General features: G+C 39.0%; 1 protein-coding gene across 3 annotated transcripts in view; it reads left to right on the top strand.

Moving 5' to 3' along the window:
• Positions 1–7112: 7112 nt before the first annotated feature.
• FBXO25 (F-box protein 25) overlaps positions 7113–24760 on the top strand; it is a 30661-nt gene continuing 13013 nt past the window's right edge. For 2 of the 3 annotated variants that reach the window (XM_033055829.2, XM_033055828.2), the window contains exons 1-6: positions 7113–7190; positions 10015–10158; positions 16730–16839; positions 18144–18193; positions 21086–21178; positions 24666–24759. In XM_033055829.2, coding sequence (XP_032911720.1) covers positions 10022–10158; positions 16730–16839; positions 18144–18193; positions 21086–21178; positions 24666–24759 — 484 coding nt within the window. In that variant the 5' untranslated portion in view covers positions 7113–7190; positions 10015–10021. Of the gene's footprint in view, positions 7191–10014; positions 10159–16729; positions 16840–18143; positions 18194–21085; positions 21179–24665; position 24760 lie in introns of those variants that run through there. The other variant, XM_033055831.2, reaches the window with a different exon arrangement.

The following is a 24760-nucleotide window of genomic DNA, read 5'->3' as shown; positions in this document are numbered from 1 at the left end:
TAACACAATTATTATTTATCAGTGCATCATTCAGTATAAGCAAAACCTAAGAAGTAAACTTCAGGGTTGGGTTTTTTAAAATTTCAATATATTTTCTTTTTTATTTCCTCACTGGTCAGCTTTATCACAATAGCATTGCTTTTATATCAGATGTAGCTTCTGCTGCTGAGATAAAGACAATTACTGATAGCACTAGTAATTATGTTTGGGTTTATGGTTTTCCGTTAAACCATGTATATCATAAGCATAGCTAAATGGGAGTGAAGCATCCTATGGACAGATGTTTTAATTTTGAGTAGATATACAAAAGAAGGTCTGTAGGGAATTTCATTCTGTTTCAGATCACTTCTCCAAGGTCATTTTTAATTCTTAGCATATTTTTCCACATTCTTAGAGATCTTGCCAATTCCCTACCATCTAGCCTTTTAACATGCATACACTTAATTCTGTATTCCAGCTCACTACAGAGGTCATATTACTATTGGATTTTCCACTAGAAGTTAAATTTACAAATTATAATTGATTGATTTTATTTTTCATTATTTAAGAATAGACACCGTATTTGCTCTTTTGTAGTTCTGTCACACTTCTCCAATCCTCAGTATGTCTTCTACATAAATGCTAGTATCTTTAAGATTGGTTACTGGCTATGTAACTCAATTTATCAGGTCCAGCCAAACTAATAAACATCTAATTTCTCTAAGCATTCTAGCTATCTTTCTCTTTCAAACCCTATTTGTCTCTGTCTTTGCAAACTGACCCTTTCCAACTAACAGTTCTGTTGGCCATCTCCTTCAGCTGAGCACTTTAGCAAACTCCAGTGCATATAGTTTTGTAGAATAGCAGACTAATAGTTCACTTCTTTTCTTGCCCTTTTAGGTACATCTACTATTTTGCATTTGGTTCTCTGCAGTCAGATTCAAATATATCATATACACTGATTAAGCTTCCCTTCCTATACTGATGAAACTTCTCTGTAAAATTAGATTTCTTTGATCCAATTCTTCCTATGAGAAAAGCCGACAGAAACAAGAGAGAAAAAGAACCTCTCTCCTTCAACAGTTAGATATCTTCTCATTTAGACAATAATTGTATATCTATCTCAATTATTACAACATTGTTTTCAGTTTTGATTCTTTTTTTCCTTGAGTTCTATGTCCCCAGCTTTTGCTGCAGAAATCATTCTCTTAGGAACATATTTGAAACCACTAATCCAAACCAATTTACAGGTTCTATGGATGCATACAAATATAGTGAAAACAGATGGTAATGTACCAATATAGAAAGTCTGCTTCTAAAAATTGGTGGTTTTGTCTGATTACAGGTTTCAAGAAGGTTAGAAACCTCTTGCCATCCTCCATTACCATAAAAGCAGTTAACTATATTTTGATGAGTAATTTCTTATCAATTTCTATACCTTGCGCTGCCATGAAATTCCACATTGCAAATTTCTAAAATAATGAATTTTCTTTCTTAGCTATCTGTCTCTAAAATAGGCAAAGCACATATTTCCTGAAAAATGAACATCTCTTTTCCAAACCTTAGTTTTGACCTCACATTTCCCCATCACAAATGAGTTAGTTGCAGTATCCAATCTGCCATTGATCAAATGGTGCAATTTCTGTTTGTGTCCCAGGGCTTTCAATTAAAGATTTGTCTCAAGATTATGGTACATGCTCTTTTTCAGATTGTTTCTCTGGACTTATCTAAAATCATGTTTTTTACTGCCGTGCTGTAAGTTCATTTGTCTCTCTCTTAATGTTATTTCCCAGCAAAGTATTACTGATTTTTTCCACAGAGTACTTACTAGTTTTCAAAATTCTTTTCCCTCTACTATATAGTGTTGGTTCCAATCAAGGTAAATCTGTTTTTACATTCAATAATGAATCATTAAGAAATACATCTTCCATATTAAAATTCTGCAACCAGAATTGATTTGCAAATCTGCTGAAGATAAATACTTTTCTGAGTGTAATCATTAATAACCTGTTGTATATCTGTGTATCCTTTTTTCCCCACAAAGCTCTTATAAGGTGTTTTTGTCCATCAATTCTTTCCATTCCCCATGCTCTTTGGAGAGCAATCTGTCTGATGATATCACATCCCTGTGGACTGGGCAGTAGAGAGGAGTGCTGGGGTGCCAAGGCAAGGAGATGGTGGCCAGGTTCAACCAAGAGTCCCGATCAGGGGTAAGGCAGGTCCAGGCAGTTCCAAGGTCAAGCTGGGAAGCCAATCTGCAGGTCTAGGTCAGAGCCCAGCTCAGCAGGCTGCGTGGCCAGGTCAGTCTGGTTCCCCTGGCACTGCCAGCAGCCTCTCTCTGACATTCCCAGGAGGAAAGGGGCTGCCCTGGGCTGCAGCACTGCTGAGCTGGACCTGGTCCTCAGCAGCCAAGCCTTTGGGAAGGGAGGTGTTGTCCTATGCATCCACAGTTTCTCTAATACACTTAATTATTTATCCTCTCACACTGAGGAGAGCAATGAACCTAATGAAGGAGGAGTGGTAGCATTACCTCTTGTTTTGGCAGTATCCATGCTAAGTTTTTAAGAAAAAAATTATGCCAGCCAATAAAGAAATTTCTGAAGAGCTGCGTAATACACTGAAAAACACACATTAAGTAATATCTGGGATAATAAGGCTTTTCTCGAAGTTTTAATTTTTTTCTTTTTTTACAGGTTGGTAGCTTTTCCCTGAAAAATGAAGCTATAAGCAACTGACTCCCTGAAAAAAAGCCAGCTGCTTGAATTATGTGTTCTTTCCCATTTTTGTTTCACTTAGGAGTTTTGTCTTCATTATTCTCATGAATTTCCTCCTGCTTTCTAATGATTTTACTGCACCTTCATCACTTTCCTGTTTCCTTTTGTTAGCGTTAAATGTTGCTAAGTAACTGAATCAGGCTGCTGTATTATTTGCCAGAACTATCCTATTTTTTGAAATATGTATAGAGATTACTCAGCAAAATGAAAACTACTCTCCCAAAGGAAAGAAGGCCATTTCCATCTACCCCAACCCTCATTTTTAGATGATTTCTAAGAAAAAATTGGAAGTGATTCCTACAAACATGTAACATATAAACATGAACATGTAAATGTTCCTACAATGCATATTTCCAGACCAAACAGTTAAGGAAATATGGATCTTAATGAAAAGATGCTTTACATGCTCCATGAGGCTATCCTAAGCCTCACCAAATAACGTTGGTTTCGCTTGTAATAATGTATCTCAGATCTTAAAAGCAATTGTAATTTTAAAGTAAAATAGCTTGGCTTCAGTGTAACCTCATTTAAAGAATCCACCTTTGCTGTGGATTATTAAAAAGGAACCATAATTTAAGTAATTTAATAGCAAAAATATGCGAAAGATTGAATTCACCATTTTATTGAGGTCTCCTAATTTCACGTTAAAGTGGCAACGATCTAGTGTCTCATCTGCATGGACCTACAATCAGCAGCAACTAACTATCCCAATTGCAAAACCCATCTGGGTTTAATGAAATTTTCACTTTAAAATTGCTCTGAAGCAATCAGAAGCACTAACAGCCACACTTCAGATCAGTTTGCTCAATTTCCACTGTGAAGGTTTAAACTCCTTTAGTATTAAATAAAATATTATAGAAGGCTGTGACACCAGAATAAGAAAATTACCATAGAACTTTATAAAGAATGTCTGAAATGGAATAGTGTCAATCAATATTAAATTATTCAAGAAGTACTCAAGCTGCTCTATGTTGATCAGAATACTCTTAAAGGCTTCCACATTCCATTAAGTTATTTTACATCTTGAAATCCCCCTAAAGTGAACAACGTGCTTTCTTTTGTATACTTTTAACACAGACATGCACTACACATAAAAAATATTTTGAAATAAATTTCTCAATCTTCGACAAGAAATAGTTCCAAGCATGGACTCTCAAGATAGCAATTATTCTTAACATGGGAAATATCTCTAAATTTCTTCATTAGAGAATGTATTATATTTTGTTACAAATACAGTAGATGGAAAGGTATTAATAAACATTAAATAGTAGAATTACTTCACAAACACTATATACCAAAATTACTTTGGTTTTGAAGTACAGAGAGAAAATACACTTGCAAGAGAGGATGGCTCAGTAGTAACTCTGGGCAATAACCTCTTTGCATCTGCTTGTTGAATAATCACAAGATTTTTAGACACTTGGAATGAAACCACATATACATAAAGTCCTGTAATAAGCGTCTCTTTACCAAAAAATAAATTTAAAATCACATTCTTCCAGCTCTCTCTATTGTATAATTAATATAAGTATGCTGAAGTCAGCAGGTGAAATATTACAACAGCTGGGCATGAGTAGCAGCAAATATGCAGGCACGAGAGTTGTCACAAAAAACCCACTTACTTATGTATATCAGTTATTAATAATTTTATTAAATTTGAAGCACAAGTCAAAGAGTGTGACACCTAAGCTGGGAAGACACACTTGTCCTTGTCCTTTTAGGACCTATACCAGAAAAAAACCAAAAATGCTAGAAGCATATGACTTCCTCTGTTTCTTCCCTCGCTGTTGTTTCCTCCCTGAAGTGTGAGGTGCTCACCCAGGGTAGCATCCCCCAGCTGGGCTCATACCAGCAGGTGTGACCAGCAGGCTGTGGATAATGACAGAGAGATTATCCTCCAAATACCATCATAGGTAAACCAGAATCAGCTTGGGGAAGATTAATTTAATTTCCTGTGAATTAACAATTGGGTGTTTTTTAAATAGTGAGAAACAGAAACAAAAATAAAAGCACCTTTTTGTCAACTCCCTTTTTTTCCAAACTCCCCTCTCTGTTCTTGATTTTTCCACCACCTCCTCTCCTCCACAAGTTTCACAGGGAGATGGGAAACTGGGGTTGGAGTCTGTTCATAATGCTTTGTCTGAGTCACTCCTTCCTTCTCATGCTGCTTCCCTCTCCAGCATGGAATTCCTCTCACTGGACAGAGTACTCCACAAACTGCTCCAATGTAAGTCCTTCCCAAATTGCTGCACGTTTTCAAGAACTCATCTCCTGCTTAATGTCTTTCAGGGTTTTAGTGCTGCTTACTCCTCAAGTAAACATTACTGCAGCATATTTTCTGAACTGTATCACTTTTGGATTAGATGTTTCATTCATGAAGCTCTGCTAGTAAAATCCAGCCTGCTCTAAAGGAACAGCCCCACCAGAGCAATGAGGTAACTGAGTACTCATTGTATGTCCACACACCACAGGATACCTCAAAGACAGAAAATACAGAAGGATCCTAGAGAAAAAGGGATTTTTGCCACATTATGAAGGAATTTTGTAGATCCAGATGACAAACTAAAAAAACCTACAACCCTTTCATGGGCTGGACAAGGAGATTGCCATGTTCCTGGCAGAGCAGTGGTGTAGAATTTTTGATAATGACTCACATCATTTTCTTGTGTTTCAATCAGGCAATGGCCGAGACAGTGGCCTGCAGCCTCTGGCCATGCAAAGGCAGCACCTTTGCCATGCTTGTATTTGTGTCAGGATAACAACAGGGTCTTGGAAAAGATTTGGATATTCAACTTTTTATTTCTGTCTTCAAAAAAAGAAAGGAATCCTATATCTAGTTTAATTATTAAAAGTAACATATTGAGAACACAATGAATCCCAGACCAAAAATAACTACTCATGTAAGTTTTTCAAGACCAAAGACAAGAAAGAAGCCTTTCCAGTCTGAGTCTTTGCTGAATTCTGTGCTGTCAGGACGCTGAAATTATTTAATAAGCTCATAAACTTCATTTTCTTATGACTAGCAAAAAGATTAAGGTCTGCTTCCATGTAGGGACAAGTTGCAGTAATTGTAGTATTGTCAATGCCAAGCATTCAAATAATTAAAATAACAAAGCCTTATTCTACAGCACAAAAATCTAAGGTCAATTACAATGTTTGAAAATGCTACTTTACTTTTACTATTAATGCTTTGGTTTTGTTTTTGGTTTTGTTTTTTTTTAATATAGTTTTCTTCACATTCAAACAGGAGAAAATAACTAATTTTAAGTGGAATCTGAAATGTTTGTTCAATCAGATATTAATGATTTAAAGTTTTAAGGAACAAGGCTCTCCATGAATTTGGTTTTCTAGGCACACTGGCACACCTGGGGCACGGAGGGGCACACCGGGGCCCACAGGGGGAGTGACACTGGGCACACCCGGTCACACTGGGCAGGCCCCAAGGAGGAGGGTGTCACACCAGGGAACATGGGGCACACTGTGGGGCACACCGGGAGGCCACACCTGGGTGCTCAGGGCACACCTGGGACACAGGGTCACAGCGGGCCGGGGGGAGTCGTATCAGACACACGGGTCATGCCAGGGAGTCACACTGGTCACAGAAGAGAGGGGGTCACGCTGGTCACAGGGAGGGGTCACACCGGGTGGGTGACACTGCTCACACCAGGGGGTCCCCAGGGGTCACATCGGGTGCTGGGGGAGTCACGTCAGGTGGGGTCACACAGGGTCACACCGGGAGTTCCTCGGGGAGTCACACGGGGTCACATCGAGAGGGGTCACACTGGGGAGGAGTCACACCGGGGGGGGTAACACCGTGGGTTTCCTCAGGGGGTCACACGGGGTCACATCGAGAGGGGTCACGCCGGGGGGTTCCCATGGGGTCACACGGGGTCACTCCGATTGGGTTCCTCTTGGGGTCACACTGGGGGGTTCCTCATGGGGTCTCTCCAGGCGGGTTCGGCAGGGGGGTACACCGGGGGGTCCCCATGGGGTCACACGGGGTGGGGGGGGGTTACACCGGGGGAGGTCACACCGGGGGTTTCCCCATGGGGTCACACCGCAGGGTCACACCGGGGGAGGTGACACCGGGGGTTTCCCCATGGGGTCACACCGCGGGGTCACACCGCAGGGTTCCCCGTGGGGTCAGGCCCCGCCCCCCGCGCGCCACACGCCCCGCCCCCGCCGACCAAAACATTGGCACGTGCGCCCCCGGGCGCCTGTCACGTGACGCGGCCGGGCGGGGACAGCCCCGCCCCGCTGCGCCAATGGCGGCGCGCGCTGCCGGGTAGCAACAAGCGCGGCGGGCGGCGGCCAATCAGAGCGGCGGGGGCGTGGCCAGCGCGGCCCATGGTACTTCCGGCAACAGCCGCGGGCCCGGGCCGAGCGCCGGGCGGGGAGCGGCGGGGACGGTGGGGTCGGTGCTGTCGGTGCCCGAAGGTGAGCGCGGCCCGGCCGGCAGCGGGGTCGAGAGGACGCCTGTGGGACTGTGTGTGTGAGCCCCGTCGGCCCGGGCGGCTGGGGCTGAGCGTGGGCAGTCGCGGTTTGAGGGGTTTGGGGCTGGCTCTTAAGAGCATGTGGAGCCGCAGGAGTGCGGGACGAGGTGCTAAAGTCAGGGTGGGCAGGTAGGTCTGGGGCGAGGCATGGCGGGCACACTGAGGGTCTGGAGGGAGGTGTGTGGAGCCTGCCTGGACGAATGGGGTGTTGGGATCTCATTAGGCTGTGTGAGGGTGGGAGCCAGCATGGTTTCTCTAGGGGAAAATCCTGCCTCACAGATCTGGTGGCCTTCTACGGTGGGTTGGTGGATGAGGTCGTACGGGGTCACACCGTGACCGATGTAGTTTGCCTGAATTTATGAAAAGTATCTGACACTGTCCCACAGAAATTCCTTGTCACTAAGCTGGAGAGACGTGAGTTTCACAGATGGACTGCTGGGTGGATAAGGACCTGGCTGGATGGTCATCTTCAAAGAGCTGCAGTTAATGGCTCCGTGTCCAAGCACAAGGGACATTCTTGAGGATTGGGACTGGGCCTGTTTGACATCTTAGTTGGGGACATGGACAGTGGGATTGAGTGTATCCTGTGCACTTTTTTGGATGGCACCAAAATTGTATGGTGCAGTCAGAAAGCTGGAGGGAAGGGATGCCATCCAGAGGGACCTTGGCAGGACAGAAATGAGTGTGTGCAAACCTCACGAAATTCAGCAAGGCCAAGTGCTAGGTCCTGCAGCTGGGTCGTGGCAGTCCCAAGCACAAGTGTAGGGTGGGTGGAGAATGGATTGAAAACAGCTTTGAGGAGGAGGATTCAGGGCTGCTGGTTGACAAGGAGCTCAACATGAGTCAGCAGCGTGCACTTGCAGCCCAGAAAGCCAAAGGTGTTCTGGGCTGCACCAAAAGAATTGTGGCCAGCGGGTCAGGGAGATATTCTGCCCCTTTACCCTGCTCTCCTCATACACCACCTGCAGGTTTGCACCCTGCTCTGGGATCTCTACCATAGAAAGGCTGTGAACATGTTGGAGAGGGTCCAGAGGAGGGCTGGAGCACCTGTCCTATGAACACAGGCTGAGAGAATTGGGATTGTTTAGCCAGGGGAAGAGAAGGCTTTGGGGAGGCCATTAGAGCAGCGTTCCAGTGCTTTAGAGGGGGGCTTGCAACAGAGCTGTAGAAGGATTTACAAGGGCACATAGTGACAGAACAAGGCAGAATGGCATCAAACTGAAAGAAGGTGAATTTAGGTTAGGTCTTAGTAAAAAGTTCTTTACTGTGAGAATGATGAGGCACTGGCACAGGTTGCCCAGAGGAGTGGTAGGTATACCATCATTTTTCATATTCAAGGCCAGATTGGATGGGACTCTGAGCAACCTGGTTTAGTGGAAGGTGTCACCCAGATTAGAATTGGGTGATCTTTAAGTCCCTTCCAACCCAAACCATTCTGTGATGTAGATACCAGTGTGAGGGGAGTACTAAACAACTTGTGGTTCATATTATTCCTAGGGAGCAATAAAATTATTGGAAAGGCAGATAGGCATGAATAAAGTTTGTTGCGACTGGGGGAGCAGATGTTGTAAATTTTGGGAGAGGTGCTGGTTATGAGCAGTGCAAAACTGAATTATTAGTAGAAAGGGGATTTAGTCAATCCTGAGGCCTAGGCAATGCACTTCATTTTGCATGCTATGCAGATTTTTAAATAAAAACCCATCTGGCTCACTCAACCTGGTTTTTTTTATGGCATTTTATCCTGTTCTAACAAATATATTAGACAAATGCTGGTCAAGAGTGCAAATGTGTAAATAAATTCATTGTGATGTTTACTGATAGGCCTAATATTTTTTCAAGTGGAAAAAATATTAGAAAATATTTATTTGTTAGGACCAAAGCTGTTATACATTAAGATGTGTTTCAAACATGATAATGCTATCTTCCCTTTATAGCTTGCATGGGAAATCTCTTGTTAAACTAGGGTGCAATATGTTTGTGTGATGAATGGGAAGAAGAGGATGAAAACTGGCAAGGTTATAGTCTTCAGAGTGTAGAAAACTGCCTAGTTCAAATTCTTAATGTGTCAGAAGTGAATCTCACTTTTGAAAAATGGTACCAGAACACTGTTTGAGCGATATACCTGTGATGACCTGCATCTCTTTGTAGGAATTTCTGGAGACATGTGACAATGGACTTTGTTGCAGTATCCTTTTGTCCTGGTATCTACTTAATAGACTGGCATGGCAGGTGACCCTCAACAGCAACCTAAAAAGATTTTTGGGAATGTTAAAATTCCTTTACCGAAATATCACTACACATTGTACCATAAACCCAATATTTGTAAGGATTAGAAAAAGGAGCAACATTGATTTTTGTGAGCTGTCAGTCTCTTTAAAACCATTTATTAGTCACATATAAAAATCAGTAATCTATTTGATCATGGCAAAGCAGATTACATATTATGTAATTGATATAATTTTGCTTTTTTTGGTATCATTCCATTATTTGACTACCAGTATTCTTTTTCTTGTTCTCCAAAGAACAAGGAAATCTACCTTAATCTAATAAATGCTTAAAGACAAGAACAACAGGGTTAGAGAATAAAAAAATCTACTGAAACAATTGAATCTGTTTCTTAAAAGGATGCTTTACAGAAAATTTTCCTCAAGGTGTGTGTGTATATATATAAATATTTAAGGCTGAAGAGAAAATTGAAATAATGACAGGAAGTTTTGAAACTTTAAAAAATAAACAATAGACAAATGATCTCTTCTTGCTGCTTATAGCGAAACCATGCCATTTTTGGGCCAAGACTGGAGATCCCCTGGATGGAGATGGGTTAAAACAGAAGATGGATGGAAAAGATGTGAACCCTTTAATCCTGCACTTGAGGATGGGAATAATCAGCTGAATGATATCAGCCACACTGTGTAAGTTTAAAAAAAACAAAAGTGATTCTGCATGAATTAATAGCAGGCAGGAAGGCAAAATTGACTTAATTTCCATTCAGATTGCAGTTGTTTGTGTCGCTGGTGTCATCTGTATACAAATGTAGTCATGTGTTTTGCTGGTTAGGCAGACAGGAGACTCCTGTGGAGATTGTCTATTTTTTGTCACTGCTTTGTGAGTTGCTTATTTGAGGCAGTCAGGTCCTTTCTTACCCTTTATGTCTTTCAAAATAATAAACCAATAAATACTTCTAAAAACACCCCCAAAAACCCTGTCCCCCAGTGCCTGTGGAGTACTATTTAAAGGTAAAAGTGATACTTGTAAATTGCAAGTGCAACAGGCATATTGAACTGTTACCTGGAAGTGAATGAAGGCTTTCTGCTGAGTGGGTGTTGGGTTAGTTTGTGGCAACCATAAAATGCCTTTGCTCCAAATATACCATCAGTATATGCTCATTCTCTGACAAAATATATGACTGTATGGGCTCCTGTAGGACAGGTGAGAAACAGCTCAGATAAATAAAGTAATACTTGTGGCAAATGCCCACAGACTGGTGTGCTATAAATTGCTTTGTCAAAACAAATTTCTCCACAAAGAAGTAATTATCAGGAATAGCATTCTTGGTCATAAATTCCAGCATAATGTGCTCATAATGAGGAAAGGGAACATTCAGTGTTTTGTTGTTAGTCCAGTAAATGATACCTCATCTGGTTTAGAGAGAGAATTTACTGGGAAGCTAGGACTTGCTGTAGTCACACACCTGTTTTCTAAATTTGTGGAACAGTCCTCAAGGGAGTTATCAAGCAGTGAAGCATTATTATTAAGCTTAACCTACTGTTTTCTTCATGCTTTTTATTTTCTTTTGTGTTCATCTGTCACTGATCTCATTTGGACTTTTTTATCCACACAGTCTGGCCACTGTGGATACAAGACTTTGTCTGGAAGAATGTTCAGTAAACCTCCAACATAAAAGTTGCCTTAAATACCTTTGGAAAAAAAATCTTCTCTCTTTCATATCTTTAATAATATACTTGCAAATTAAGGGAAATCTAATAAGTATTTAGCAACTGTGTAAATTGCTTAAAAAAATAAGTAACATGTAGATTACTTAATTAGTAGTGTTTGGCAAGTATGAAAAGAATTATGAGTCTTTGTGAATACCATTAAGACTTTTGCTCGTAATTGTGTGTCTTTAAATGTATATATGTATCTTTTCCCCAAAGAGAAAGGTGAGGTATTCTTATTGCTTCTTTGAGCAAAAATACTGGATTGCTTTTTAAATTTTTTTTTCCTGCTTACTCTTGAAAGACCTTGAAATGAACTCTTCTGGAGCCAAAAACTTGGCTCTAATTGTTTATCCTTCTTCTGTCTAAAATGTATGTTGTTCAAACTCAGACTAGAGAATTCAAGTTGGTATGTCTTGGCATAGTAGCACTACTTTGAAGTTATTTCACTACACTTTTAACTTTAGATCTCTGATTGTAACTTGAACTTTTTATATGCCATTTAAGTTCTGCTGCAGTTAATGTCTTTTTACATAACATTTTGGAACAATTTAGGGTGGAAATGATCTCTAGGCATTATCTGGTCAAAACACATACTCAAAGTAAGGCCAGCTGAGGTTGGGTTCTGCAGGGCCTTGCCCTGTTCAGCTTTGTGTTTTTCCAAGAATGGAAGTTCTTCTCTGGGCTCCTGTTTTAAGTTCTGTCAATGTTACTTTGTTGTGTGGAGTTGTGTCATTTCTCCCTGCCCTCCTCATTCTAGTAAGAATTTCTCTTATCACTGATTGTGTCCCTTGCCATTTGACCTACCACTGCCCACCTCCTCCAACCTTACAGTCTCACTCCATCTAATTTATAGCCTCATATTAGAAACTGACAGCAATCAGTTCTCCCTCCACCACCAGCTCTCAACACTGAGCAAGGTCTGTTCTTTTACCCTTGTGCTCCAGTACCTTAGTGATTCCCCACTGGAGTTGTTCCACTATGACCATGTTTCCACTGTATTGTGGAGCCCCAAACTAGACACTGCAGATGAGTACTCATGCCAAATAAAGATGGATGCTTGCCTCCTTCAGTCTGCAGGATTCACTTTTACACTGCTCAAACCAGGGTGCAGTTGGCTTAACACAACACAAGGGCACACTGCTGACCTGTTTTCAGCTACTTATCCTCAACACTCCTGGCTCCTTTCCTGCAAAACTGCTTCCTATCTAGTCTGTACCCAGCATATACCCAGGCTTGGGTTCTTCATGGGCAGGACTTCACGTTGTGGTACAGCAGTGCAAGATGTGTTGCTGGCTGGTTCTCTGTACCATCTTATGCTATAATTTGGAAATAATTATGATGCACGTTGAGGATAACTTGGCCTAGGAGATTTGTTAGCATGATGTAGCACTAAAAAAAGAATGAGACTTGATAAAGTGCTTCCTAGTAGAAGAAATGTATAGTAAACAGTACAAAAATACCTATTTGTCTCTTTTTAAGCTGCCCTGTGAATAGGGATGGTAGTGTATCCCAGTCTGGCAGTTCTAGCAGGGTTTTGTTCATTTACATCCATTTTAAAGGATAATCTTTTTCACTAAAATATTCTGTAGGAAGGAAGAAAATATTCTTCTGAAGGCAGTACTTCAGTGTTGTGTTTAAGGGAGCAATTATAGCAGTTTTCCTTTATGAAGAAATAAATTCAAGCTATGTAGTTGAATGAAACTCTTTCTACTTTTGCTTCTATTCTCTTCTGTGAAAGTGTAGATAGAGTTGCTTGCCAAACTTTGTCCTTTACCCATTGCAAATACTTTCTCTTCAGAAATTACAAAGATCTAATCACAAACAAATTCAGAAACAAAGACACGTAAGTTACTTAAATTGAAGAATGTGTTCTTATTAAAATAGAACTAACTTTGCTTGATTAGTCATCCAATGCCTTGGTGAATCCAGCTGCTGAATTAGTAAAATTGGTGGATCTAATGGTAACCATGCTTGAACAAATATAATCACTTGTGCAGGAACAGTTTTATTTATTTGGAATAATGCTTGAATAGCTGCACTTTAGATCTATTTATGGAAACTAAGCTAGAAAAAAACTGAGACCATTAATTCTGTAGGTCTTAGTTATTTGCGTAAAGTGCCCTGTGTTGAAGGTAGCTGGAAATGTGGCTTGGGCTGTGTGCATTCTGTATGTGAATGCTAGCCATGACAGCCTGTAAATTCAAGCAAAGATAGACACTTCCATTGCTATGGCACTGTGTTCTTGAGGTTTGGTGGTGGAGAAAAGCTTGATGGGGGTGGAACTGCCTTACAGAATTGTATGCAAGTGACTTTCAGTGCACTGCAACTTAGGAGTAAAGCTGTCCTATGCGTTCCTTTTGAGGTAAAAGCAAGAATTAGACTAATAAGATTTTCATGATGGTGATATTTATTTTTTTGTGTGTTAGGTTAATGTCAACTACTTGGACTGGCAGGGTAGTCATTTCAGTCTGTAGTGTCTCTTGATAGTGTTGACATGAGTGATTTTGGCACTGGATAGAAGTCCTTTGATTTGAATCTGTTAATAGGTAACATTACAATGTATTTGTCGAATGACAAAATCATTTGGTGCATGCACTTAGCTCTGGATTTTCCATGGTGTAGCTGTGAGAGTCACTTCTAAAATACTCAATGTGTCTCTGTATATAATTGCATGGCTTGAGGGCCATATGAAAAGAAGCAAGGGGATGAGGGAAAATAGTTGGAGCTCAGATAGCCCTGTCACATTTTCCATCATTTTAAGTGTCATACCCAAGAGGTTATTTAAATACCGTTATGAAATTACATTTTTAGAAAAACTGATATTGTTACATGATTTATCTAAGATATTATAGTTCTAAGGACACCAGGTACTTTGCTTTTAAGAGCTTTAGAACAATTTTTTATGAAGTGCGTCATCAAGACAAGAGGGTAAGAATAGCTGTAAATTGGCAGTATTATGTATGTATCTAAATCCTGCCAGGTGCACTCAAATTCACGTGCAGTATTATAATAAAAACATTAAATTAAGGCTTCTGTTACACCATATGGCACGTGCAGCACTTGATTTGGTTTCTTCTATCTTAGCTTGGTGTTTGAGGGGGCAGGGTTTGCATTTCGAACAGTAGACCAGTTTTATTACTTGTCAAGCAGCTCTGCAGATTTCTGGAAGGAATGCTGGTAGTCACTCTGTATTTCTGTCCCATTCTTCTGGTGTCTGTGGGACCCTTGCTTTCATTCATTGCTTTCAGACTAAAGGTTTGTCAAGAGGAGTGGTGTTGTTTACAGATGAGTAGGGAAAGACCTTCTATGTGAAGTGGGACAGACAGAACATGAGGAAATAAAGCCTCATATCAGAAGATCCTCAGAGGTAACAGTCCAATTTGGCTTTTCTCTAAAGAGACTTGAGGAATTCCAGTACTGTTACAGACAAATTTGAATGCTAGACAAAGATGTTTGCAATAATTGTCTTCTTCAAAATTCCTTGTTTATTGACTCCTTAAGCTGCTTTAGTTATTTATATGATGCTTGAGGAAGTGTATCATATGGAGTGTCAGGAGTGGGCTTCAAATCACTTCAGGTATGTTACTGGTCTAAATTACTTTCTAGGGAGACACTTTGATCCAGGAACAAAAGAAGGGATCTTTACATATTAACCTACTTCTAAGCAGACCTTCAGGAATGTGGCCTCCCAGCCTCTCCCCATTGCTTGCCCGGATCAAGGGGAATGAGAGAGTTTCTGCTTGGGTTATGTTGCAGAGTATCAGGACCTATCTCCCTAGTCTTGTATATGTTGTTAGGATGGTAAAGCTCTGGGACCTTTGGGCTCAATTTGTATTTCTGTAGCAACTCTTCAGCTTCTGCCATAGCTTCTCACCTGATCTGGTGATGCAGCCAATATGTTAAATCATAATTAAATTATTTTAGTGGGTTTAGAAATTTCCCCTATGATAGCTTTTGGGGAAAAAAAAACAACCCAAACTGATGGATTGGAATGTTACATGATCAAATAACTTGTGTTGATGTTTTGGTTTTGTCAGTTGCTTTGCTTTTGTCTCTTGCTGGTTTCTTCCCTCTGAACTCTTTTGCTGTTTAACCAGATGTGGTATTTGGCACATAGCATAGAATATTTAAGTTGCTTAGTCTTTATATTCTGCTTTAAAAATATTAAGGACTGGACTAAGGCCATCACCTTGGATTGAGCACTATCTAAATGCAGAGGTATGTTAGATTTAAATCCTGAAATAAAAGATGAAAACTAACTTTATTTTTCTAAATCATCTTGATTTGTGTATGTTAAAACTGAACTTTCATGTACTGATTAGAACAATTCAAAAGCCAAAAATTTTTACGGTGTTGTTTAACAGATGGTTCAGACCTGAAAATTTTAACTCTGTAAGCTAGTAGCAATAGACTAAAATAATTTTATTTTTGTCACTTAATGCCCAGATACAGGTTATTTTGGAAAAAAACTTTGTTCTTCAGTTTACAGTGTTCAGTTGTTTTAATCTGAAGTTCAAACTGGCAGTGATAAAAAGCAATTTAGATTAAAAATAGTAATTCATGTGAGGAGTTTAATATACAACTTTGTTGCCAAAGAGCAGTAATGTAGAAATAAAAAGCCCCCCAGTTAAACTTCATTACCATATATCCTTCATTATTCTTATCTGTGCAAGACTGTGACCTTCATATGAAGTATCTTCCTTCTCAGTGCTAGAAAAGAGAACACCCATTGTTATCTTTGTTGCTGGTCCTTACAGTTGTCTGCAAAACTGGAAAGAAAATTTTCTGAAGCTGTGTAGATTTCCTGTAGAACAGACAGTTTTTAAATGCATATACATTTTAGAAATGATAGTTTAATAAAGAATATCTTCAATAATTTTTGTGTCTTTTTTAATATTCACACTATATGTTCAATATATGTAACTCAGTGTTGTGTTGCATAATTAACTGTCAGAAGTGACATAGGTGGAGCTGGCAAAGACAGACCACTTGGCTCTTGATGCTGTACAAATCGTGGGTAAAGCAGTGCCGTGACACACCCATAGTATGTGCAGAGTTGTGAATCAAGAGTTTCTTGAAAGAAAGACTTTCTTTGCCCCAAAGGTGTCAGTAGTAAGAGAGATGTTCTTTGCTGGCTTTCTGCCTATGCAAGGATGTGCAATAATTCTTCACAAACTTTTTACCTGTGTGCAGCTAAGCCTTGGTCCACTGCAAATAACGGATTTTTGTACACTAGAACTTTGCAGAGTTGTGAAGTTGTCCAGCTAGTTCTGTCTCCTTAGTAGTCCTTCCTGAATGTCAGTAATGACTTAAAAGATGCCTCTTAGGAAATTACTTTTGTGTATTTTATAACTTTGGTACAAAATTCAAGCCCTCTGGGAATAAAAGATATCTCTCCAGATACCTGTTGCTATAGACAACAAGGTAGAATATCTTAATTAAATATATGATTTCTTTTTTTTTCAGCTAGTAGACTTTAATGCAGAAAACTGTGAGATGTTAAATATTTAATTACTGCTATTCTAATTAGATGTTTTTATTTCAGTATCATAACAGGGGATGATGAGAATGAAGAAGTGTACAATACTGAAGACTGCGAGTTTGCAGCCAAGAAAAGGAAAAAAGATCATTTTAGGAATAATGCTGATTCACAGTGTAAGGCTGGGTATTTTCATTTATTTTAGAAGACTTGTGTAGGTTCAGAGAAATTATATAATAGCCATGTTATAGTCACCTATAGAGTAGCCTTCCAAATTATGTCTATTTCTGTACTGGTAACAAATTCTGGTGTCAAATGTGATATGTCTTAATTGAAACTGTGTTATCGATCATGTATTGTGTTGGATTTTTTTTTCAAAGACCTGAAGGTAATTAATTTAAAAGTAGTAATTCCTGAGTATTAGGTGTCTTCTGATACTAACCATAGTTATGTTTTGTGGACCAGTTTTAAGATTAAATTCTTCTGGATGCTTATGGGAGCTTCTGCTTCCCAAAGCAGATGGTTTATTTTTGTTTAATTCAAGTTCTAATTAGTCATAAAACTCCTGAATCAGTTCATAAATAAATATATTTTGTCATAATAATCATACCTCTTGATAAAGCTTTTATCAGGATTGAATTTCTTGAAGAGAAGTCCCTTTTAAAAAATTAAAATATGAAAGTCATTTTATCAATTCTCATTTGTAAAAGTTCACTTGTACTTTGGACTGCAAATGTGTATGACAGCAAGTAACTTATTGAAGCAGAGAATTTGGTAGACTAGGCAAAAAAGGTAAGTTGGTTAGCAAATACTTGCATTTCTAATGCTTTGATCTTGAAATGGTCTGTAATTTGCATATTCCCAAAATTGTTAGAGAGCTGCAAGCGTCTCCAGGCTAGTCTGAGTTTCAGGTATTTCAGAAGATTCAAGGGGCTGAGTGTCTCATTTGACAACATGGGAGACTTCTAAAAGCTGAAGGTCAGCCTGGTTGCCTTTGTTAATCTTGTGTCCTTGACTTCCCTGCAGTCCTCTGCAGTTAGTTGAACCAATTCAGTGTAGAACAGGCACCTGTACAGAAGAAAATAGATTAAAGGGGTGAAGTGGTCAGGAACAAAAGTATTGTCTATATCTGCTGTACTTTCAACTGCTAAGGAGTCTGTTGTATTAAAAAAGAAAGGTCAGGAATTATGTAGGACCACTGTTAGGCCAGTGATTGGTCACAGCTGACAGAAGTTGTCATTCATCTGCCAATTATATGCCAACTCTTGTTTTAAAAAAACATGTATGTAATTTTTCTATTATTTTCATGAAGTCCATAACTTGTGAAAATTTTTAGTTCTCTTTTCCTGCCTTTATCAGCTTCTTTCTTTAAAACTGTTCTGCTATCTTATGAAGCATTTTATTGAAAATTGTATGTTTAGTTGAGTTTCTCTGGAAGGCATTAACTAATGTAGAACCCTAAAATGCTTTTTTTTTTTAGGTTTTTATCGTGAAAAGTGGATTTATGTTCATAAAGAAAGCACCAAGGAAGTAAGTCTGTATGGTGTGGGTCAATTCCTAAAATCTTTGTGGTTCTTAATTGGTAGATAGTATATTGAAAAAATTATTTTTTGGCATGTGGTCTTAAGGGCTATACCTAACTCTCTTCATTGGCAATACTGGACACCTGCACAAGTTGAGGCAAAGGCAGCTGGCAAAGTGACTTCTAGGTAGGTCTTTGTGACAGATGTGGGAACTTGCAAGGACAGACATACAATTCTCTGCTACTTATCCAAGCCCATCTATCTTTCTACTGTTTCTTTGAACTGAAAGTATTTGCAAAACCAGAGAAATATCCCCAAAGAAGTTGCTTGCAGGCAGCTACCTGATATTTTGGGATCTTGGTGTAAATTTGAATGGAAGTAAGTAAAATATCAGTTTCAGACTTTACAAAGAGGATCTTTATTTTCAACCAAGTCCACATGCTTCCAGTTTGGGATATAATCTGTATCACATACATGTAAAAAGAATATGAAAACTCTTGGAAAGTCAAGAGTCAAAATTCATCCATTGTATGTAGAGATTAAACTGTCGTGAAGTGTGAGTTTCGTTCCTGTGCTGATTGTTGATGGCTAACTGGGATGTGTGGAACTTGAACACCAGTAAGGAGGTTTTACATCCAGGTAGTAATGCCAGCCAGGAGCGGGGGAAGGAGGTAAGGCTGGTAACTGTAGCCATGCAGGCATGTGGTCTTGGCATTTTAGAGCTGAGAGAGACAATACAGAGCTTTTTACTCAGAAAGTGCATGCTATTGAGGAGAGCTTACATAAAAGGACATACTGCAAGACTTTGCAGACCTTGTAGACCAGTAACCCAGAGACTGCCTGCATATGAAGGGTGCTTTAAAGCTTTTCATTAGATTCACAGCCCTCTTTCTGCTTTATCTTCTAGATGAGCTTACTTAGATTGGTCTGCAAAAGTCTCAAGCGTGCGTTTTCCCTTTGTGCTATCTCAAATTAGGGCAAGGAGGAGCAGGGGGACAACAGACTGTCAACAGTCATTGTGGTGCTTTGAAAGATTAGGTTAAGCTAAGGTTTCAAAATACATTGAGGCCAAAATACAAATCATGTATTGAGGCCTAAAATCATGCACTGATGTCCTTCATAACCCATATATATAGTGATTATTTTTTTGTCTACTTGTGCAGAAGTACTAGTATGTACTAGTGATGTGTATTTGCTTTTGTTCAGAGTGGACCAGATATTTTGGTTACCTTCTAATATTTGACCATTCATCCTTCAGTTTGTTTGAGTTTTTTAATATAAAAAAGAAACCAGGGATGGTTAGAATGAAACACTAATCTTTTAAGTAATTCTTTGTATAAATTTAACAGCTTAGAGTAGCAGGTTAAAGAAGTAGCAAGGAATAAGAATACATGAAACAATAAAATGCAGAGCAACAAGTTAAGCTAATCTAAGACGTAATTTAGAGGTTCTAGTTTTTCTTACAGTTTCTAATCTTTCTTGATTTTGAAATAGCAGTCTCACAACTAGCAGACATTTTTCCCAAACTGGATACTGGTTTTTAGGGCAAAGTGACAAGATAGGAAAGTCTTGATAAAAAACATGCGAAACATGCTATGGGAGAGCATTGAAATTAAGAAAACCAAAACAAGTGCATGTGTGTAGCTGAAATGAAATTGGAGATGTTTTTTGAATAATTTTGTCATGATGGTATACTGGGAAAGGTAGAGCTCTTCAGGGAAATCTGTTCAGGGAAGTGACTCATGTTAATGTTTTAAGCTTGACCTAATGATAACTGTTTAGCCAGAGAACAGCCACAAATACTTAAATTTCAACAAAAGTTTTGTTGACTGTGTTAATTCACTCCTATTAGCCAAGCAAGGTGTACATATAATGAAATGTACAGTGTGCTTGTGTCTATCAGCTGATAGCTCTGTCAGGAGTATCAGCTGAATGACAAGCAGTACAGTCCTGAATTTGGTCATTAACCAACAGGCAGTTATCACCCCCACTCTGCAGTGAATTCTTAACTGGGATACATGCAGGGGGAAAGCATTCACTGGGTCACAAAAAGGAACATTATTTGTGCTTCAAAATTTGTCACCATCCCATAATTTACCAAGGAAGTCTATCTAGGAATGAGCTTTAAATAATTATCCCTCTCTTTCCCTGGGCTAATAAAACCATAGAAGCACACTGCTCTGCAAGACTCTTACCAGCTGGAGATTTTCCTAGCCTCAGTATATTTGGTCCTGGGTTCCAATATGGCTTTGTGGCTCTAAATGTACTGAGTTTATATAATCCCATATAATTTTGGATTGCTACTACCACCTTAAGTTGTTCTCAATAGCCTCTGAAACTTCCATTCTCACATTAGGATGTGGAGAAGTACCAAAAGAAAAAGCAGTTGTTCTTGGCGTGCCTAAGTGCCTAAGCTTCTAGCACCTGGAAAATAAATTCTAGATGTTGAGACCATTTGTTTTTCTGATCCCAGAAGCAACTAGCTGTGTTCTCACCCTCAAGTGTGAACCAGATCATTCTCAGAACTGTAGGCTCAGACAGCTGTACAAGCAAGCTCTTCCTTGTGCACAGCAAATGGGGACTGTGATAGCCATGAGGGAGTGCCAGCACTGTGGCCATGCAAGAATGGAGTAGATTCCCAGGGAAATCAAATACCAGTGATGCCAGATTACACATTTAGTATGAATTGAAAGGCCTTACCTACATACCTGATAGTTACAAATAGCGTATCTAGTTTCATTTAATTTCTTGTAGAACAAATAACTCTTCAGAGGCACTGTATTTCCAGGGAGCATGGTATCCATTAGCATCAACTGCATATCAGAGTGCTTTTCTGAATGTTTTGCTCAATTTTGTCTTTGTTTCTTTTCATTTAAAGTGTATTTTTTCTCCTTCTCAGAGACATGGTTATTGCACCTTGGGAGAAGCCTTTAACCGCTTAGACTTTTCAAGTGCTATTCAGGACATCAGGAGGTTCAATTACGTGGTCAAAGTAAGCTCTTTCTTTATATGCACATTTTAAAACTGCATTCACTGATGTGCCTGTGTGTAGAAAAGGAATATTTTGGCACTGAACAGATGATGATTTGTAATTGTATAAGTACACTGATCATCTGTAATTTATAATGCAAGGAGCAACGTTAAACTGAGCAAATTTTATTTGGTGAATGCTCATATGTCTGTCTGAAAAGCCTGTAGCTTTCAGAGGATAGCTAGTGTGCTGTGCTATTTAGAGGAAAACATCGATGGTAGTTTCAACTGTTGTTCACCAGTCTGGGTAATAAACTCTCTTTAAAGGTAAAATAATATCTATACAACCAAATATAGCAAAGTGTTACTAATCTTAAATGTACTTTGCTGCCTCTCAAATATGTTTCAAATAACAATTTACAGAAGAATACTTGATGTGTAAATTTTTTACTATTTATGTGTCTTCTGCTACTTCTTACCAGTCATGTGATTCATTGCAGGTTTGGGTTTTTTTTAATCTTTGTTAACGTTCCTTAAAATTGAGACTCCTTAATTACCTCAATGCCTCACCAGGTGCCTACTTGGAAATGCTTGTTTTGGGGATACTGATCTCTTTCTAGCCCCAGGTTTATTTTATTGTCTAACTTGAGGTAGTAAAGTGCATGTCCCAGCTCTTAGAGAAGCTCAAAATGTGAGTCATATCAGGACTAGAGTTCTGTTTAGTGGTAAGGCTATTCACAAGTATAGTATTTCTTGGAATGTATCCAGAACTTGAAAAGACATAAAAATTAAATAAACATACTGGGAGAACACCCTTACCACTAGGCTGTGGACTATTTGGAGAGAAAACACATTCTGTCCATCCCTGTGAAGCTGAGACAATGTATTGTACTTTCAGAAAAACAAGAGATGTGGAAACAAATCAAAAAGGATTTGCTTCCAGGCTAGTGGCCAGGGTACTTGCATGGTTTGTTCCCTTTGCAGGGATTAGGAGTTTTTGGTATATGTATGTGTTGTGGAGTTTTAGTGCTGTTTTGGGAGCAAAATCAAGAGCTGTGATCCTTTCCAAGACTTTTCAGCCTTGAAAAGTAGGAAGAAAAAAAACCAAAGCACTTAAAAAAGGTGATTTGGTAAAAATGGTGTCAATCTTGGGCGCCTCACTTCAGCAGCAAGCAGGTAAAAGGAATGAAGATCTAGAATTTAGCATTTGTTTTAGATGCTGCAGGGCCTGAACTGGGTTGCTCAAAACAGTTGATCAAGTCAAAGTGAAGTCTAGCATAAGCACTTGACCAGTTTTTCTTCTGTTCACCAAGAAATATAAAATGTTGATTTAGTCAGCTGGGCTCAAGATCATTGAGGAAGGAGCAGTACTTTAAAATTCAGGATTTGGCTTTGCAGTCCAAACCATTATTCTGCTAATACACTAAGAAATCTGGTTGAATTTGACATAGTAGATGGACTTTCAAAATCCTTTCAATGTTTTAGAATTTATTTGCAAATTTAAAAGTTAGAATTGTTTGGCAAATACAAAACTTTATCGTGTCTTTGCATCAGTTCCCCTGAGGTGGTGGCTGTTTGTTGATAGCAAAGTAAAATGAAGAATACTATTTTTAAAGAGCAAACCCTACTCTAGCTCTTCTTTGATCCCAGTCCATCAAGATGATTCTCCAACTAACTAAAAATATGCCATTCATTATTAAAAGTTAATATTGATGTCTCTCCAGGACTCTTTTAGGATGGGCAGTAATGGGAAGAAGATAGGATCATTTATTTTTTTTATATTTGTTGGTGCTGTAGTGTATTGATAACTTTGTAGCTGTTAAATTCTGATACATTTAATTTGATATGGGTGGATTTTGTCCAAATGTTTCTGAGAAAACAGATGATCCATTCAAAATTACAGTCTCTAGTAGACAACATAAGCCATGGCTCTGCATGCATCAGTGTGTGAGATAGTTGTATTCCCTGCTACCTGGCTTTTGCTAAAATTGTCTTAATCCTTGCATATTAACTTTCACTGAAATTGAAATCTTCATTAAAATCAGTCACGTGGAATTTGTTTCTTTGATTTGATCTTTAGACTGAGTGACATAACTGATTTTTTTTTTTTAGTTAATCAAGAGAAATGTACCTACTTGCTTGAACTGGCAGACTGCCAGAGACCTCTAGGTGTGTTCTAAATTATTAATCAAGCTAATAGGCTTTGAAAAAGCCAACAAAAAGTCCTGATATCTATTTATATAGTTTTTGAGACTGGATAACTTGTATTTAAATACATCAGGACAATTATTTCTTTTTCATAATGTACATTATGTTTTGTCAGAGATTGTGCAGAAAAGCCAGAAGTAACATTATTAAATTAAGGACAGAACAGGTGTATTCTTTCTTCCTCCCAAGGAAAATTCATGTTGAGTGAAGTGTCAAATTAGTGTTTCAGAATTGAAGATACTGTATACTTTTTGACAAGCTTAGTCTTTTTCATCCTCTGTGCCAACACTTGATGCTACCCTATACTGGGGCACTCTGTAGGGATTTCTATTTTCTGCTCCATGCTTTCCCTTTCCAGTGTTGAGAATACTTGTTCTGAACTCACTGTTTTAAAGGGTGATTGCCAAGCTCAGTGCCACACCTCTAAATACTGCAGTGGTGTCACAGCATCAAAGTCTATCATAATAGGAGACCTTTATTTATTTAAGAGCTAATGGTTCTTATCAACTATGAAACTTCATCTGAAATGTAAAAGCAAATGTGCCAGAATGGAGCAAGGGCTGCCTCTAGTAGCTATGGCTTGGCATTATGTGCAGCAAGAACTTAAACTGTTTGGATTATTTTGCCCTAAACCATTTCCAACGTTCATGTCACTTTTTTCCTCACAGTGGTTTCAGAGACAGATGCGTGGACAGCTAGGAGATACTTACTATAGTAGTTAAAGAAAAGGTACTGATGTGGTTTGTACACTGCTCAGTGTAGTTCTAATACAGAAATTGGGTTTTTTCCCTAGTTTAGGCAAAACAGGATATTTCCTCTGCAAGAGTAAAAAGTAGTGCACTAAATTCATCACACTTCAGTCTGACCAGTATGATACTTTGACTCAGAAGCTGTAATTCTGGTAGCTGGTATCAGTTCAGAGTGATGTTCCTGACCACCAAACCTGTCAGGGACTTCAGGACCCAGCCATGTCCAAGTTCACATTTGTATTTGTGAGCCTCCAAAACAGACTGTCTCTGTTGCTTCACTACAGCTCGTAAAGTCTGTCATGTGCTTTGTCAGAGATAAGCACCAGAGATAAGTATTTGTACAGTATTTTGAAAATGTATATCCTTCAGAAATTGTTAATGGGGTACCAGTGGGAATGCTTAAAGCTTTCCACGTCTGCCTTTGTCTTCTGAACTTTGTAGTTAAATGTTCACAAAATGGCAATGCTGTTGTAGGTGAGTATGCACTAAATGTGCATTTAAAACCATCCTTTACTTCTGTCATTCTTCTGACTTTTCATTTTTTTGTCATAGCTTTTGCAGCTAATTGCAAAATCCCAGTTAACATCACTGAGTGGTGCAGCACAGAAGAACTACTTTAACATTTTGGACAAAATTGTGCAGAAGGG

This window comes from Catharus ustulatus, chromosome 3, assembly GCF_009819885.2.
Source record: "Catharus ustulatus isolate bCatUst1 chromosome 3, bCatUst1.pri.v2, whole genome shotgun sequence".
Lineage (NCBI taxonomy): Eukaryota > Metazoa > Chordata > Aves > Passeriformes > Turdidae > Catharus > Catharus ustulatus.
This window is presented reverse-complemented; position numbering and strand designations above follow the sequence as displayed.